Genomic DNA, 19926 nt, shown 5'->3' on the forward strand with positions numbered 1-19926 from the left:
GTTTTCAAAGTAAATCGGGTCCCATCATTCCCCAAAAGGTAATAAAGCTATGATCATGTGACAGGAAGACCAAAATATACACAAATTCATATTTACCTCTTTTGAAACACATGCATACGTGCTTGCATATACACCCTATACATGAAGGGAGTAATGACATCTATAATGTGAACTGTGTGCATTGCGTATTGTGGAAAAGCTCTCCTGAGCTCTGCTCAACCTGGCGCAACTAGAATTCACACTGAGGTACCTAATACTTTAGGAAACAAAACGAACAGGTAGAAATATATTTCCATCTTTTCCCTAAACACTGCAGTTCCTCTAAGAATCCAGTGCTTTGGGATGCAAGGCTTGGATAACAGTCTGGTCTGTGCCATCAGATGTTTTGGGTCTGATATCTTACTATTATGCACGGCTACAAACAGTAGCTTTATTCCCCTGAAAGAAAACTCCACATTCATTAAAAGACTTACTGCTAACCTGCGTAGATCCTGAAAATTTAGGCTTATTAGGATGTGTAAGGATGCTTTTTAGGTCTTTTTTTCTGAACCTCTGCATTTTACAAATTTCTTCTTCTCAGCTGAATTTCCAAAGCCCAGGGAACTGGTTTAGAGAGTTGTACAGGTGAAAAAATACTCTAAATGCTTCCAAGTCAAATATACAAATGCATTTTCCTTTCTACTGAATATATGCTACACACCATGTACTTGACAAAGCGGATGACGGGGAAGGGTCTTCTTGCAATCCTTTGTGAAGGCCTACACAGCTCACTCTCAGTTTCACTACACAGTTCACTTGACTACCCATAGTATGGGCAAGTAGGTGTGTGTATGCAATATGATGCAGTATCATGTGTAGTGCTGTATCACACCCACCCAACTTCTGAACACGTGACTGTAGCTCTCTGCTCATGCTAATCATCCTTTCTGAGTGCCAGGGAATACAGGGAAGTCAGCAGACGTTACCTGGATGAGTCTTGCTAGAGCAATTTCAGCCTTTATTGCCTTTATCTATGCCAGTTGCCCCTGCCTTGAAGATTACTACGCCACAGGAAAGTCAACAAAACAGGATGGTTATCTGTACTTTTGACTACCTACATGGCAGTCCAGCATCTTATTCAAAACACCCTTCAAGCTCAGCTGGAGCAACTGAGGCTCTGCTGAGTCTGCCAGCAGGTTGGGAACCACCTGCAGAGCGGCAGCGCATGTGGCCAGGAGAGACAACGTGGCAGAGCTCTGCTGGCAAGACTTGAAGGTTAATAGCGTGGTCCTAGCTACAGCCCTACCTCTACACAGGCTAGCTCAGGTACCTCCAGACGGCATCGAACAGCCTGATGTACATGGCCCTGGAGCTGCAGAGTGAAGAGCTCGTGCCCATATCGGGGTCCTTCCTTCTCTTGCGTTTGAGCAGCGTCTAGCACCACGGGACTCTGGGCTTGACGAGGCCTCCAGCTGCTACTGCAGTGTAAATATTACTGAGTAAAGGATGTACTCATGCCACCGAGACACACACTCTCTCTGTGCCTAGTTCAGGTGCACACATGCACACGCCAAGTCAGGAACCCATGCAGTGCAAAGGCGCTGAGGTAAGCGCATTTACAGCAGCTTGTATCTACTTGGATTTACTCGCCAGTATCTGGGCAGGAGGCATACGCAAGCCACATCAGTGGGGAGATTTTCAAGGACCGAACTGCTGCTCGGGGACTGAATGCTTTCTGCTGGAGTCACAGACCTAAGCAAAACCAGGACTGCCTTCCTGTGAAGGCCTACCGAGACTCAGACTTCATTTCCCTAGTTGCTGCAGGTGTACATTAGAGTGCTGTGGCAATCAAGGGCAGACAAAATATGGGACAGACAGACCAGGGTGAAGGGCCAGACTTTCAAACGGAGTTGGATGTCTAAAGCCCTTTGCAATTCTGGACAGAAATAACTCGCGCAAGTCCCCACAGCAGGGCTCTGTCGGAGCAGCAAAAGAAATCACAAACCAGGGCCCCATCACTGAGTCACGCTGACTCTTACAGCGTGATTTGTGCTACTTGTATGTGATGGTTGCGATGATGAATTTATTGTCTTCAGGGTATCGAGTCAGGACTTGCACCTCGTAATCTTAAATGCCATCATAACATATCTGAATCCTAAGCCCTGCCAAAAAGAACTCCATGTATCATAGAAACATTTTTTATATCCCCTTTTTATGTCTAGAGAAACCCATTTCAGATGTTGCCATTGTGCAGAAACATAAGAAATACATTTTTTTCAGAGGAGTCTTGCTGTTGACCCTTATAATACAATCAGATTTGCTATAAAAATCACACCAGAATCAACAAATGCATTTTAAAAAACCCCCAAACAACCAATCACGCTGTCATTTTAATTCACCTTTAACTACAAAACATTAGCTAGTAGCTAACATGCACAGTGGAATTCAATTAATTTTTACATCTGAAATGTCAAAAAATCCTCTTCCTTTTTTTCATTACCAAGGGCACCTTTATTCTGCAATTCTCTTCTATTTCACATATTTTGGTGTAAATTATTTATCATCATCACTAGGATCATTTCTGAATATTGAGAAAGGTTTGCCAGGCATCATAAAGCTTCAGCCTTACAATTATTAGCAGATCTAAAGACTGTGCCTGTGCAGAGCCCCAGATGATGTCAAATGGTCTGTTTGCATGGAATCAATTGCAAGACCAACAGTTGATCTTTTAAATGCGTCCAACCCTTTGTAGCAGCTGTTTATATGGCATTTCTTCCCCAAAAGATACTGTGACACCAACAGAGTCTCTCCTTACATTTCATTTTGGCCTATTAAAAAGTTAGGGAATTATTTGTGCAAAATGTGTCCAAAGGATTCTTAAAAAATGCCACACTTCTGCCATTATTTTAGTTTTGATAGTCTTTCACATATTATTATTTTGTTACTGTTACTACTACTACCTAATAATAACAAGAAACTGAAAATACAGCTTGATGAATAACTGCAACACCAAGAGGCTCTCACACTCCAGCAAGTGAAAGCTGGCATTGCTTTACTAAAGTCAGCTTTGCAGCATCAGTTTACCATTTTGCATAGTGTTTGGAAATAAATGGTGGGGTTTTTTTATTTATTTTGGGTGGAAAAGTACATTTTTCAACAAGCTATTTCAGTAGTACTGGCCACATTTCGCAATCGATTTTGCATGATCTCCAGGAAAGTTTTTAACAGTTTTCTACAATAAATGTGATTCTGAAACACTGATCCATTTGCTGAAGAAGTTCCTCTCTAATCTGTACTAGGAATTCCTTTTTTTTCAGACTATTTGCTCTGTTCTATGATGCCGGTAATTAAGAGAGGTGCTGCTAGCTAAGGAGGTTGGAAATGGGGGGACACTGTACTTGCCAGGTTATATTCTAGATTTTGACTGTTCATTTTGTGGCTTACAATATTACAAAACAGTAAAAATAATTTCTTTTGGAGAGGTGGCAGAGAGCAAGAAAAAACAAGGCAGATCCGACTAATATTTGGTGTAGCATAAAAAAGACCATAGTTTGCTTTTGCTAAAAACTTGAAATAACTCAGTCTCCATGCATTTAGCCAAATAACCCCCTTCAATTTACACCCAACAGTAAATTGATACCAACCCCCCCCCTTAGGGAAGGGGAAGAAATCCCCTCACCCATTTCTACTGTTACAGTCCCTTTGAGGAGAAAAAATCAAACTTGGCTAAAGGTTAATAATAATTCATGTCCAGCTTACTATTACTCAATAACTATCAAAGTCTCTAACTCAAAATAGCGTTTGCTGGCTTACAGGATCAGAGCCATTACAATCTCTATTGAAGACTTTATTGAATTTTACACTAAGCTTTAGCTGAATGAACAGGTCAAGCACTGTGGCTCTGAGTTTTCTTTATTCTCAGAAACTCATAAACCCCTCTCCAGTTTGCAGCGCTGTTAGCTAAGAAACTTGACTCAGCACAGGGTCAGAGAACCCAACCCCTATGAAAAAGGTCACATAGTTTTAAAACCCAGTTCCTGAATACCATTAACTTACATGCACTAGCTGTTCCTGCGTGTCAAACTCCCGGGAACAGCCTTCCCAGTGGCAGTTTGTCTCATAGACCACTTCAGGCTCCTGTTTGCTTTCATCTTTGTCCCCTTCCTCTTTTACCAGGGTCATTCCTTCTGGCTGTTCCTGGAGAGAGGAAAAAACCAGGGGTGAGAAGAGAGAGGAAATTCTGAAACTGAGGAGGAAGAAAAGTGAATTACTTCAGCATTAAAAGAAAGATGATGGCGGGGGGGGGGGGGGGGGGGGATTATTTTACTCTCAGTTTGCTATGTTACTCCGTTCTACAAAATACAGAAGCCCAAAACAGGCCTGGTAAGCCAGAAGTCATCTGCAGACTATACGTGTAAAACAAATTTTTCCTCCCCAGAGGTACTCACTGCAGAGAATTTCTAAAAAAAAAAATCCTTTTACATTTCAATTAAAAGCAAATCATAAAGGCTTGGCTTCTCTCTCCTATATTTCAGCAGCTTGTTATTTGTACACTTGCCCCTTATTATTCAGTAGCACCACTAGTGAGAAACGCACTATTCAAGACAGTTGAATAATTGGAATTTGACTTTAGTACTAGGGTTAGACATAAACGGGATCACCGGTAATCCAAAGTGTGTTTTCATTGTTAACCCAGTGACAGTTTTGCACACTAAAACCTTTCCAAGAACAGACTGGTAATTTTCACGCTACTTGTTAGTCTGTTCTTGCCCACAACGTGTGCATGAAAGGGGTAAGCAGGGGAAGAGAATATTTAATTTTGGTTTTTGACTTTCCACCTTCAGTTCCTCAAGGTGCCTCATTCTCCCCAGCTTGTTATTTGCTGAGGGTAGGACTCAGATGTTACCGTAAGCATTTGGTTCACATTATGCACTCATGCTGTTTTTCCATTTCAAACCCGCTGAAGGATTTAGACAGACCTCCGCTTTGTTTTCATGGATTCACTCACAAGATCGAGGCTCTGATTCTCATCTCCCCCAAGTCACTGTAAATCAGGAGTTGCTCTACTAAAACCAGTGGCATTAACTGGTATAGGAAGAATAGCAAATGAGACTGGAGCCCGACACTGAGGCCTCAGTGCAGTACAGTTGTTAAGACCTGGTAAGAAGTCAAGGTGGCATAAGTATTTTTGCTGAACAGAAAATACGTCCTCAGTAAAGACCTGAATGTCTCTTGTTCACTTTCCCATGGCAAACAGAGGGTTGAGCGTGCTCTGACTGATCACAGGAGCCTCTCCATCAGCCTCTTTCCTCTCTGCCCTCATTCTGCAACAGACCCTGTACCCCAGCAGCTCCTCACGGCTCACGTTTAACCCTTGCTACCGTGAGCTGAGGCTGCCCGTGTATGCACTAGATGAAGGGCCATACGAGGGCAGGAAGCCTGAAAACACAAGCTACGGGGAAGGTGCATTTTCCCTCTGGCAGAGAGATGAAAGGCTTATGACTGTAACCTGACCGCCATACCTGCACGCTTCCTGCTCCCGGGCTGGGGAGGTCCTCGTCGGGCTTTATCTTGGAGCGCTTGTTGTGCATGGGATCTCCAGTGCTGCTCACTGCAGATTCGCTTGTGGGTTTATTCTGCTGTAGGCAGGGTTTTTTTTTCCCCCAAAAGAAGACAAAATTAGACTGTGATAAATATGTAGCTCCAAACAAAAATATGCAGCATCTGCTCAGCAACTTTATTTGGAGAGGCTACACTGTTAATTATATAGGATATGCAATTACATTGTGCTTCAATTACATAGCATTAACTTGTGGAAGAGCTGCATCGCTCAACCTTGTAATGGAGCAGGGAGGGAACAGGAAGGATGGCATTTGATGTAATTCCTTGCTACAAACCAATGCTGTTTTTGTCAGGCCAGGGAGGGGTAGGAGGAACTTGATTTTCCACATAGTGACGACTTCAGAAAGGCAATTTTGAAAAGCAAAATCACTGTGTGCTCATTCAAATAAACACAAGAGAAAGATTTATTTTTTCACAGTTGGAGGAAAGGTTTTGCACTTAACATCTGCCCACAAGATCTCAGCTCTTTTACTGCATTTCCCATTATAATGGTGAATAGGAAGAAAAATTGAACACTAGTGTGAGACTCAGCCAAAAAACCCTAGATGAAGTCCTGGATTCTCCCAAGTCAATAGCAAAACTACTGCTGACATAAACAGGCCAGAATCTTGTTTTTCTCTTGCTGTGCTAGACTGAACACCATTATCTACACCTGCAAATGGATCTTGTAGGAATCCAGAGATCTTTTAGAGATATCTGAACTTGCACGGACCCCACAAAAAATCAATATGCTTCCTACAGCAGCATGTTCTGCTTCTACATTTGTAAAAGCTACCTAGGAGATAACCGGCTCCCAGACTGATAAATAACCTATCCCAGGTCATCTGGAAACAAACTGCACTAGTTAATAACAGGCAAAGCACGAACTGTGATAAACTCTACGTTATGGGCCTGATTCACTGCTGCACATGCCCAGCTTTTGAGAATACACCTTGGTTTACTGAAATGATTAATTCAAACTCAGTAAGTCCAATTTTGCACAAATCAAAGAAAAAAAACTTCAAACCTCTGCACTATCTTCAAGTTCCCCTGTTGCTCACATTGTTACTCACTTCGAGTTACTTGCACCTGTCTCAGGAGGGCAGAATAGGACCCTGTGTCATATTACAGTCAGCCTGATTTGGAGGTGATATGTGATAATCTTTAAAATGTTAGTGTTTTGATGTGTTTTTCCCCCTTTTCTTACTCCCTACCTCTATTAACTTCCTGTGTAAGATCCAGGAGAGACAGTTTGGAATGAGAAGCTGCTGCAGCACACTGAAATATTTATGAGGACTAAAAAGCACACTACCAATCAGGAACTGTGGATACACTCCTGTGATTTATAATAAGGGGACTGCAAATGCTATAGCTGCAAGAAAACTGTTATCAAAGGGTCTCGGTGACAGTGGTGATTAATTGCCATCAAGACAATGTCATTTATTTAATTTATTTCATTTTTAAATTAATGGGGTGCAAAGGTTTCTTCTGTTGTCTCTCACCTGTGTGGACTCAGAAGGTCCAGAGCTGACCTGGACAGGGTTCAGGACACTGGGGATGCCAGGGATAGGTCTCTGGGTAGGAAAAGTTGGAGCAGGATGGATGAGTGGAGGACTGTGTCCAAAGGCTGAACCTAGGGTTTGCTGACGACTTATAATTTGCTGATGCATTTGCTGGAGGGATACCGGTGTAGGAGGGTATGTGAAACTCAGAGCAGGGCTGAATTTGGGAGAAAAAGGAGGGAAGAGGGAGGAAAATGATGAGGGTCGTTACAGTATGGAACCATATAGATTAAACCTTTAAAATATATTTGATATATTTACATTAATTGAAGTCAGGTCCCTCCCTCCCCCTCATATCTTTCTTCGTGCCCCAAAGGAGGATAAATCCTGGTTTTAAATCCAGAGTTGGCCTAGATTTACTAGTGAGTGCAAAAATGATACCATAACAAAACATAACATTTTTTCCTAACATTTACTAGGAAACCACAAAAAGCTGACCGAAATAAAATTCAGAAAAACTGAAATAAAAGGCAAGCAGTTCAATAACAGCTATTTATTGCAATAACAAACTTTATATAAAGAAAAAGAATGGGTGCCTACATGCTTTATAGTACTTTTATTGATAATGCAGTTCCCCTATGTTCACGTGTATGAAGCAGTTCCTTTAATCTTGGCTCATGCTACGCTCTTTCATATGTCTCTAGATCTTATTACAAGAGGAGAGAAAATCAATTGGTTAAATGTGTTCTGAACACCATGCTTGTCATATCACTCATTTGTTTGCAAAGATGGAAAGCTCAGTTCATCCAGAATGTCACCTAAAGAATTTCCATCAGTGCCGTTTGGTTACAGAAACTGATGGATTAACCTTTCCCCCCCGAAATTGGTGATCAATGAGTTTCAATGTAGAAATATTCCAATGGGAAAGCACTGCTCCTTCTTCCAGTTAAACAACATTAAATGTCTATTAAAGCCCATTATGCATGTTAATACCTGTCATCACTTCATTACTTCACCGTATTTCCCAGACTACAATGACTTTGGAGGAAATAACACTGCCATCTAAGGACCTATTTTGTGGGTAGTGCCAAAGAATTCTTTGTGTCACACTCGAGAAATAAGTGGTGTGGAACTAAATCTTCACACACAAGAGTATGAGATTCTCCTGGCAATGTTTGCCAATAACTTACAATCATAAAGGAAAAAAAATATTCCAGAAAATTTTAAAAAGGAGGAAAAAGTGTATTCATTGATTTTGTTTTCCTTAAAAAAAACCCAGCAAACAACCACAGTCCAAAACAGCCATACAAATTTAAAACATCTTAAAAGAGAGGGGTGCAAACATAATACCTTTTAAGAATCAAGGCTTCTTCTCATGTCAAAAGGGTGGATTTAGTCCAAATTTACAGTCTGGAGTCTTAATTGCTGTTGCTGTTAAGTGCATTAACTTAACACGGAAAATACCGTGATACAAAAAGAGCTAAAATCATTTCAGCCATTTTAAGTAATAATTCTACAGAAATTCTGTGTTCATTAATCTGACTATACATTTTGTCTGTTTGACTACAATCCATAAAGAGACAGCTTCAATGTGATTACATTACTATTATTCCTGGTGAGAACTCTGCATTACAATAGTTTGCCCATTTAGGACAGAATATCATTAAGAATACCCTGGGAGAATTTTACTGGTCTTTGAGGAACTCTCTTTTCATTTTGCATTGTATTCTTTTTAATAAAGGGAGGCAGAAACGTAGTGAAAACAGTAATTGTTCACAGCAAGAGTTAGGGAGAAATCAGTAATAATATTCAGTTATTGCAGCTCTATAGTCCCTGCTAGTGTTCCTGTAAGCAACCATGAATGATTACAGCACGACTTAGCTAAGGTAGCCACTATGGATGATTGATAGGACATTAATCAAAAGATGCATATCAGACTCAGAATTTGTTCACAAGCTTTCTTCTAATAGCTGATTTCATGTTCAGTGAGCTCTATGCCAGTTTGTTCAATTTATTCTTCAGTGTACAAGCCATTCATCAAAGAACACAATGATTTAACACCCCTTTTCCTTTTTAGTGAACAAACATTGCTAAGTGTAACTACTCTGGCCTGTTCATTAAAAAACATACAATTACAATGTCATACATGAGGCTGAAACAATGCCTCCTTACTATATGCCAGCATTTTTTGCTTTGATATATATACTGTGAGTTTATCTCATATACTTCAAACGCTAGACGGCACCATCACGAAGATGCTATCAAATTCACCAAGATCAACAAACGCAACAGAAACAATTTGTATGAAGTATTTTATTTTTCTGTGAGCGGTTAACACCTAGGACATCTTCACCCTCCAGCTGAATCAGTTTAAAAGAAAAAAGTAAGTGGACTGATTTCATTGGGAGCTCCAAGCACACAGCACCCTTGGATATACAGGTTGGAAATACAGGAGGGTGGGTTTTTTTTCTTTCTAGGTGTTTAAGCATGCACAATACCTAGCTTTGCAAGTCCAGGTCCAAAACTTTGGTAATATTCTTCAGATCCTACATGGTAAAAAGACAAATTTACGATTCAGCCACAAGACATGACTGACTTAAGGCCTCAGCTCAGAGATGTAGATCCTGCCCATCACTGCTCTGCGACTCCAGTTACATGAGAACCTGCATCTAACATTAATTTTTCAACCTATGCAAAGCAAGAGCACAGGAGATGCCTCCCAAACAGTTTGGGAGAGGCAGGAAGGAACTGCTGTGATCTGAATATATTCTTATCTCAGCTGGAGGCTGTTAAGGTGCCACTGACTAGAGACTCGGGGACTTGGATGCTGAAGAGGAACCTTTGGCCCCGAGCAGGAAACAGACTGTAGAAGTCCCAAGATGTATGTACACACACAACTTGCACTTAATGCAGCTCACATATTTACTGGAGTTTGGCAATATTCCTCACTCAGTCCCTCCAAAGATGGGAAAAGACTACTGTGTCAATAGGGTATTTTTGGTCAGGCATGCCTCCTTCACATTCTCTACCCCACATAGAGCAACATATAAAGTGATGATGCCTCCCCTGTGGCAAAATACGTTTCTAACTAAAGGACAAAAGCAGCTCTGCTTTAACAAATACAGAAGCTAGTTTCACTGGCCTGCAGTGATGTGCCTTACACCAGTACAGTGCAAGTGCTTAAACATTAAGTATATTTGAAATTCCCCTCCCTATATAAATAAAAATTACTTCCACCAAAAGGATAGATTTTACCTCATAGAGATGTCCTCTTTCTCTACATATGCTTTAACACCATATGGAGCCTCCGGAAGGAGGATGCTAAGCCAGGCATTGTTGACTTTTGTCCAATTTGGAAGCAAGCAAACTTGCAGGGTACAGCCGAGGAGACAGACATCATCTTAGCTAGGGGCCCTGACTGGAAATCAATGACACCAGCAGCAGATGCATTAAGACACAGCTGGACAGATGTGCTAAGGAAAGGAAGAATCCTTATTTCTTTATTATCTTTCTTTCACCCCGTGCTCAGCACCAAGGGTTGAGTCTGAGGTACTAGGATTTTTCTACGGAGCCTGGCAACCTGCACTCCATTCCTTCTGCCTCCAAACTTCAAACACCTCAGATTGAAATGAAAAGGAGATCATGAGGGAGCAGAGGAACAGGTATCAACTAGCCAGCACAGCTAAGGGGAGTACACAGAAATGGTGACAACGGTTCAGCCACCAGGGTGATTTCTGAAATAGCTCAGATAGCTGCCTTCAAATAATTCTCTCCAACTGTTTCTGGAGAGCTCTTCATAAGGCAAGATGACCTGGCTGGGTTTAATGTCACCCTCATGCAAGATGCTGTCACAGGGCAGCCTGGATGATTTTTCTGATCTGAAAAGATCAGAAGGATCTGAAAAGAACAGAAGGTGGCAGGTCTTTCTCTGCCTTTCAGAAACCATTCAAGCTGCTCAACAATAAAGTGGATGTGGGCCAAAAAGAAGAAAAAGAAATCAAAGCTCACAACATTGCTGACATGTAGCGTCCTGTTGGGGAGACCTGGATTCCTGCCCTTCTTCCCAAAGTTTTTAACATACTTTGTTCAATAACTCTTGAATACAGGACATGTGAAGAATCCCCGTAGCCCAGAGGCCCTTCAGATCCCATGGGAACCTTCTGCCTTGACTGGCAGCCATATGCCCTCTTGCTGGCCCCAACAAGCTCACGTTGCTTTCTAGCCAGGAGGCCAGCATCAGGAGGAAGGGTGGGTGGCAGCACCACCTGGCCTTGCCCAGCCGATCCAGCCACATCTGCTCAGAAGCGTGCACCAAGATGGGCCCGGTGTAGCTCAGTAACTGTCTAAAACTCATGCCAAGAGGCAGTAAACAAGACCTGAAAGTAATCATCTTTAGAGTCCAGAACTACTAATACCAACAACCAGGTTTTTCAAAAGCGGTGAGTGGTTTCAGAGGCCTCATTTTGCAACATGTTTCTTTTAAGATACCTTAAAGGGGGTGCATTTCAGACAAGGGGTGTTCAATACTTCCAAAATCCGGATGCCAGAAGAATGCATGATGTCTGCCCCAATCGTTCACATTGTGCAAAACACCAGTCACTTCCAAAACATCTTGGATTCACGGAAGTGTAAGTGAATTATGAATCTTTTTCTTCCATCTTCCTACTGAGAAATGAAAATCTACTCCACTGGAGGGAATCTGACTTGTATTTCTGTTACAGACTTTTTGTTTTAAACAAAGTAGAAAAGGAAAAAAAAGAAAAAGATGAATGCATGTAAGACCACTAATAAACTACATGCAGGTTATCTTTTTAGTTGTTAAGTTTTATGGGGGATAAGGGATAGAAAAACCATGTAATACTTCTGCTTAAGCATTCAATAACTCATATACACTGACAGAAAAGCCTATCAGTGATATCATTTAATTTTCCATACTGTGGGCTTCTGTGTCTGTCAGTCTATCTCCCTCTTTTTCTCTTCTCCTCCTCTGCAAAGTCTCAAACTCCCTTCACCGGAGGTAAAGCAGGGCAGTAAACTACATTGCAATTACATGAGCACATCAAATTTTAAGGAACAGACTTCAAGAAGAAAAACAGATATTATAATCAAAACCAAACTTTGTGGCTACTTTGTGGCTGTCCTACTAACAAGGTCATCCAGTTTCTGGTCACAGCTGCGGAATTTACCACAAAACAGCTGTGAATTTGAGTCAGGAAAAATTCCTTCTTTCCTATACATTGCATAGGCGTGCCTAAGGAGACAGGCTGATGCAAAAACGCCGAGGAGATCCCAGCTCTGTGAATACTGTGAAGATAGTTTTGTTACATCACGATAGTTTTCTTTTCTTCACAAAAACTGTGAAGATACCTTCCTTGTATCACAAAACACACGCAGTTCTGCAAGATCTGATGCGTGTAAGTCTTGCAAAAGTAACAGAGTGCTTTCCCCTTTCTGGTTCTGCTTTGCAAGGTGTTAGGAAAACGGCTTTTCAAGCATGTAAACTAGGGGGCATTCAATGAAAGCCATAGGTGAACGACTTAAAAGAGATTAAAAAAAATCATTGGTGGACTTCTGGAACAGCTGCCCCAGGAAGCAGACATAGCCAGCAGGTTCACATGGGACTAGGCAAGTCCAAAGGTAACAGGTTCATGAAGAAATACTAAAAGGAACAAGCAACAGCATATGCTTTGGGATCACTAATCTAATGATTATTGGTGTTGGGAGAGCACAGAGAGAACAAAAGTCAAAAAGCAGGCAGGTTCATGTGCTTATTAAATAGCATCCACTGTCTGCACCATCAGAGACAGACTGTGTGACTAGATAGTATCTAACACCTCTAGTTTGACCCAGTGGGACCTTTCTTATGTTTTAAAATATCTTCTTTCCTTTTTTTTAAATTTCAAAAGGATAGATTTGTTTCTTTGGGATACCTTTATTTATTCACATAGGACAATGTTATGTTTACCATATTATAGTTTTCTTTCCTATCCTCTATCCTAATTCTTTCTTGCAGCAATTCAGGACCAGCACTTTGTTATTCTACCCAGCACTCATCATGCATCTTCCCCTTCGCAGTCTCTTCCTTTCTTTTCTCTTTTGCATATTTGAAATTATTACTATACCCTCTTCCTGTACAGTCTTCTCATCTTTAATCTGGACGAAATAGGTCAAGAACTGGTTGCAGTACAGTAACATGTCATAGTGAGACACACTGGCTCCATCTACACCACCGTGCAGGAGAAGGCTTCAGGCCCTTTGGCCTGAAGCGTCTTTGATGTATGGGTGGTAGAGTCACAGCCCAAGTGCTCGCTCCATGAGGGAGGGTGCACCCTGCACTGCAAGGGAGCACACAGGCCCTTCCCGACTGGTAGAAAAGCCTTGGCACTCCCAGATCACTCTGTAGCCTCCATCAGTTCTTCCTGCCATCAGCGTCTGACACTAGGCAGACCAAATGATCCAAGTCCCTCCAAAAAGGACCTCAGTTCACGAAGGGAGAGGTAATTTGTAGGTGGACTGTCTTCATGTTCAATAAAGCTGATCATCAAGTATTAGGATAACACCATGGCTTCTTCTAGCTCATGCTCAAGTAGGTACAGATGTCACTACTTTGTCTTACTCTCCCTGAAGAGTTGCGTGAAGACTATGAGCAAGTGAAAATGAGAAACCAGGGTGCAGAAACCCACTAATACCCATTGGATGAATACCTGCACTCACTGAATTCAATGGAGTTTTTATCCTTTCCTTATACCAGGCCAGGATTTCACCTTTAGTTTTCGATTTGGATTTTCAAAGTTCTTTATTGTTTAGGAATGTTGTTAAGGGGCAAACAACTACCTTTCCCATTTTACAAATGTACCCAGCTACTCTTCAGGAAAGCACCCCTAATAACTCTTAAATACTTCTGAAGAGGGACTGCCTTCAGCAAGTCCTTAAGTCCTTCCTAAAACCTGGGCCCTACAGACATTGCAATCTTAACTGAATTAAATAATAATACAAGTCATAATTAAGTTAACAGTGATCAAATACTGCTTTTCACATGCTCAGATGCTCTTTTTTTATAAGGAGTAATGTAAGAAAGAGCTTCATTCATCCCACAGTAAACTGACATGTAGGTGCCACTGTCCAAAACGTGGGACATATGTAAGGGTGGCTGGGAGTTGAGCCATGGTTGCTGAGGGGGTCTGCATAAGCTGACTTCATAGGCAGAAGTTTATGTATATATTTTGATGGAACTAAGTATATGTGTAATATGCAGCCAGGAACATTGCTCCGTCAGATGTGGAAAGCTGCGGTCAGTCAGCAGGACAGACTTGTAGTCTGACCCCAACAGAGATGTAGAAGAGAGAAAGCCAATGAGTTCTCCTTGGACAGGACCCAGAAGCAAAGCAGCAGCCAGGACCATCACGTAAGAAAACTGTCTTCCGTTGTCTGAGTTGGCAGAAACAGGAATTTGTGTACGTTCTTTGTAAACAAACACTAATGAATAAAAGTAAGTTTCCAACTCTGTCATCTACTTCTCCTCCTGATGGAAACAACCTGCAAGAGTGACTGTTGACAAATTACTCGGGTCACATGAGTGACAACGCACTCAGCAACCTCGCAGCCCTGAAGAGCTTTGTGAAACTCCTACTGCTTCAAGTATTTTAGATGCAAAATGAAAACCAAATGGCCTTACAGGAAGGGAGGCTTTAAAAATGTAATTCTGTTTGGATCATTTTACCCACAATATATGTAACATTTTTAGTAACACGAAATAAGAGTTTTGCTTTAAATCTTGTTCTTTTCCCTCTACTTTCTAACTGACAACACTGAGCTGTGAGTAGACAATGCAGACAAGTCATCAGTTGCTTTTATGGCTTGTCACTTAAGTACAAGGGAAAACAGTATCAAACTGTGGCTATGAAACCAGACATGTGGTGTGATCTTAAAGGCAGGTATGAGACTTGAAATCCTTTGAAATAGTTTTTCGAAACTGTCTAGGTTTCATGAATATCCCTCTGCATTTGTAATGTTGACACATTTCATTAAAAATCACTAACTTAGAGACAAGTCATCTAACTGAACTTGTAAAAAGATGTATCCTGCATCTAATAAAGTATAGCATATATTATACTATTTTTTCTTCCAGTTTTCATCAGATAATAATCATGGTTTTACAATTGTATTTAACTCACATACATCATTGCCTCTTTTTTCACTTTTCTATTACCAGTTTAAAATTAACAGAGTCTGTGGTTTGTACTTTCTCTTCAGCTTACCACATTATCTATTCTGTTTTATCTGCTACGCTAGGTGAAATTTTTCTTCATGAATACATTGCCATATACCAGAGTAAAATGGAATAGTTTCACTGAGAGCAACAGAACCACACTGATTAACCTTATGTGCTTAGACAGCACTGACAGTTTTGTCCTTCTCACTAGGATATTCCTGTTCAGGATCCTTAGTATCCAAACTGGACTTTGTATTAACAGTACTTTGCATAATTCATCTGTGCTCCCTCCATGCAAGCTCATGACACTTCTGGCAAACATCATTTTGAATTAGATTCATGGCTAAGCATTTTTTGGTTTCTAAAACTGGTATCATTAATTACATGGAAAGTGCTAATTAATTCTTGCTTTTAGGGTCTGAAAATGAAGTAATGAAGTGTTAAACTACAGCACACTTCTCTTAGGTCCAGAACTTTCCTGGAATTAATAATGTGCTGGGTCCAATGACTTTAAACTCAAGTAACACTGAACTAGTCTGGAGCAAGTTGCTTCCAATTGACTTTTAATTACAAGATCTGTGACATACACAATTACAGGCATACACACAATCACACTTGTATATATGTATATTTGTACATATAAATGTGCATGCAACATGCACCTGCACAGTCTATATTCTTTATGTTGCTTGACTTCTTACATTATATATTTTCTGAAGGCAGGAATCTTGCCATTCATGTGTATTTGTGGTGAAAGACATCCACCACTTTCTAATGCAAGATGCAGGTGATTTCCAAAACAATCTCCCTTAATGTCACCATCCTATAAACTATATGAGCTTTCTGTAGGAGGCTAGCTGCAGAATTAAATTTCAACAGAGCCTGAATTAGATGCAACTTTCTGTAATACTGATGAATTTCATTTTTATTCACTTTGTAGCACTTCTTTGCCATTCACACTTCCTGAAAGAGGGTATAAAATGAAGCTATTATGGCATGATAAAGCATTATATTCCCTTCTGTAGGTTAACCATACACAGTACAAGACCATGGAGAATAAAGCTCTGTGCTGTGCATGTGACGTGTCTAGTTATAATAGAACCTGTTTCAGTGGGGTTACACCTGGTCTGAATTTGACTCAGTCTGAACTGCAACTAAGCCTTCATTTACAACATACTACATGCAATTAACTAGAGACCTTTTAATGCAAAAAAAGCTTTCACTCACTCAGCTTTGCATCTTACTTAGGCAGACCCCAATAAGAGTGATAATAAAACAGCAAAACACCTGTAATGCTCACATAATTAACACACTTTTTATCCTGTACATCCTATCATAAGGAGCTTCTTGCAAAACATTGCTGAATATATTGTGTTCTACTCTAAATACATCCTTTTTAAGATTCATTTCGTTAAGCAGCATTTGATTGTGTCCTTTTACACAGATTTAATTACATAAATATACAAACTTAAAACTTAAAAGTCTAAACCAGAAATCAGATGTAAGAATTAAGCAGTTGGTTTTTAGTAAAAGTTAGATACAAATTTTCAGATGAGGTCTTCTGTTTTTTAATGCAATTGTCAGCAATCTAGGCATGGATTCAAACAAAGAAAAAATTAAATCTGCATATATGGCAAAATTATCTTAAGCAGCATGGTGAAGAGCTAAGAGGTTATCTTTAGAGCCAAGTATGCTGATGAATGAGCAATACTGATAGCAAGATGCATATCGATACTGAAGGGGAGTCTGAACTAATCATACACTGGTTCTAAATTAGCTGAGCCAACTCATGAGAAGCACTTGCTTGTCTCAGTGCAGAATTCAACGGAGGAATGAAAATTTGATCAACATGAACCTATGGCAAAAACATGTTAAGACAAACGGAATGGGAAACAGAACACAGAAAATCATGGTGCATTTGAATTGCTGGTCCTCTTCTGGAATATTATTGCATGTACTAGAGGGAGACTGTTTCAGACAGTATCGGCAGAAATGACAATGCAAGAACTCTCTAAAGAGCAGACTGAAAACAACCATTTGCCTCAGAAAGGAGATGAATAAGAGGAGACATAATAAGAATATATAAAATATTGAATAAAGAAGGAAGTCTGAGAACATGAGGGCTCCCTGTCTTATAACTATAAGACATTCTGTTAAATTCAAAACCTGGATAATTTAAACCTGATAAAAGGATACTCTGCTTTTTTTATACAGTGCATAATTAGACTGTTGGGCGTTCTGCTGGAGATACTTCCACTTTTCTCTGTGATAACCTTATACTTCATTTGTATATCTTAAGTCTGGTTTTATTTTTCTCTTTGCTTTTCTCTCCGTGTTTGCCAAGGGAAACTGGAGAAATTAATACATGGCCACTTGTCTCTAAATAGAAAGCAGTTCAGAGAGGACAGCACTGACTAATTACCCAACAAACGCTCTATACAAGGAGCTTATATGAGGTGAGGAAAACATTGAGAACCCAATACCTGCTTGCAGAAACACACACTCTTGGTCTTCCTCACTGATATTAATCCACTGCCACCTAAGCTCCCCCTACAAACCTAGCTATCCCTTTCTAGTGCTTTTTGTGAAAGTACCCTCACCACCCTGACGCTTAGCTCCGGGTCAGCCCAGAGCAAAGTGATAGGAGCCAGAACAGCCAGGATCTGGCTGTAATTAACCACGCTATGTTAATTGCTCCTTCCTGTTCTGATGACATCAGGGAAGCAGGGGCAGCACCTGGTGTGGTGTGGTGTGGTGTGTGAGGTGAGGTGGGGAGGGGTGAGGTGAGGTGGGGTGGAGTGGAGTGCTGCTGCTGTGCTTTCTCAGTTTCCTTCAAACCTTGGAGGAGATCCCAAAGGGCTCCCATGCTCACATGAAACTGAATTTTAACACATTATGAGATAGCTAAGGTCTATTCACAGTTACATCTGCCTAGACCCAAAGAAAGTCTCTTGCAGTAGGCAGAACTACTCCTGAGTTAAACACCTTGTAGCTGACAGGGAATTTCGCTCATTTTCTGAAAACTAACTTTGTAAATTTGGTATCACTGCCCTGCTAAGGGACTAGAAAAATACAGAGGTTCTGAATTTCAGATCGTATAGAACATGAAGTCCCAACCTTCTGTGTTTATTAAAGACCAGCTAATCTTTTGTAAAGGTTTTGAATTGGTACTCTTAATATTATGGGAAGTGATTACCCCCTCTATACTCACTCTAGGCCATGCTGCCTCTCAAAAAGAAGTGCTGCTGAAGTGCAAAGTCTAATAATTGTCACAGGTAGCAGATATAACATTAAGTACATCCTGACAAAAGATTAATAGCAGGGGTGCTGCACTGCAGGACTGAGGCAGGTAACCAAATGAGTAAATGTCAAATGAAGGATTATCCTCATTTGATGCTATTTCATACATCTCCTTTCTGCATAATCTCTCCCAGCTGAGACCTAAACCAGGTGTTTTCAAATGCACAAAGTAGAAGCTCTACCTGGTGTGCTAAAGGACATCCACTATTAGCTGTCAGCAGGAGCGACATCTTCTTTTCAAGTACTCAGCCAGTAGTCAGGATACAGCATTACACTGCCAGCTGACAATGACAAAGCACCCGCTAAGTCAAGCCCTATCTGGATTGTGCTAAACTATTATTATTTATTTTTTGAACTGCAGTAGTACCCATGTTAAGGACCAAAGCCCTTCTGTGCTTGGCTCTGTAAAAACAGACCCCAAAATGTGGCTCCTTTCAGTTGATTTCACCCTCAACATCCCACAGTGCTCATATAGAGGGTCCGATGACGAAAAGCTGTGTGAAGCACAGGATGTAATCCTTTAGCTAGGGGACGTACTTTTTTTAGCCAATGCAAAGACCAGCGAGGTCCTGGAGACACTTTCTTAACACAAGTAGCACCTTTGCAAAAACAGGCTAAAAGAGCATTGAGCCTGCAAAACATACCAGAACTAAACCTGCCTGTGACTTCATGTGCTGGCTCATCAGCTTTTAGTTATGTGACCACGCATCCCTTTTCCCCCATGCAGGATTCGTAACTCGTTCAGTGCACAAGATGCACAATAATCTTCAGTGAGAGACCCTCTTGGTATTTTTCTTCTCCTTGCCCAGAGTACTGCCCATAGGCCTTCCTTCCATTGTATTTAAACCATCAGTGAATACATAATTACTGATACCCTCCTGAGCTTCTCTACGGTGCTCATCACTGTATAAGCTAAGTGCTTCACAAAACGGTAATGCTTTCAGCCTCCCTCTGAGGTGAAGGGGAAGGACTCATTTTGCACAAGAATGTGAATCAAAGAAAGGTGAAGGTAAAAAGTGCCACTCATTGTGGTTGCCCAATTTCAGACATAGAGACCAGATCTCCCAGGTTAGTTAACAAGACATAGTGCATGAAATGCTCAAAACAGCTGTCAGTAGCTTCAAGCCATGGCTGTGAGCAATTTGGCTCCTCTGCAGAATTAAGGGTGGCAGGCTGGGCTTCCAGAAGAGAAACTGTATGAGGCTGGTGGTCACTTCCGACTAGTTCAGTTTGGCCAGCATCAGACTGGGATCCTGTTGCAAGAGCAGGGTCCACCCCAGGCAGCAGGTAAGAGGCTCTCTCCTCTTCTACAGCTTCCTGGGACAGGTGAGG

The 19926-nt window shown here is 41.0% G+C and overlaps 1 protein-coding gene across 2 annotated transcripts in view; it reads right to left on the reverse strand.

Annotated features, from left to right (window-relative positions):
• The window catches only part of GLI3 (GLI family zinc finger 3), a 210176-nt gene that overhangs the window by 32344 nt on the left and 157906 nt on the right, over positions 1-19926 (reverse strand). The window contains exons 8-10 of one of the 2 annotated variants that reach the window (XM_049816123.1): positions 7083-7299; positions 5502-5615; positions 4036-4176 (exon numbers count right to left, since the gene is read on the reverse strand). In XM_049816123.1, the coding sequence (XP_049672080.1) occupies positions 4036-4176; positions 5502-5615; positions 7083-7299 (472 nt within the window). Of the gene's footprint in view, positions 1-4035; positions 4177-5501; positions 5619-7082; positions 7300-19926 lie in introns of both variants that reach the window. The other variant, XM_049816122.1, reaches the window with a different exon arrangement.

This window comes from Accipiter gentilis, chromosome 14 (genome assembly GCF_929443795.1).
Source record: "Accipiter gentilis chromosome 14, bAccGen1.1, whole genome shotgun sequence".
Taxonomy (NCBI): domain Eukaryota; kingdom Metazoa; phylum Chordata; class Aves; order Accipitriformes; family Accipitridae; genus Astur; species Astur gentilis.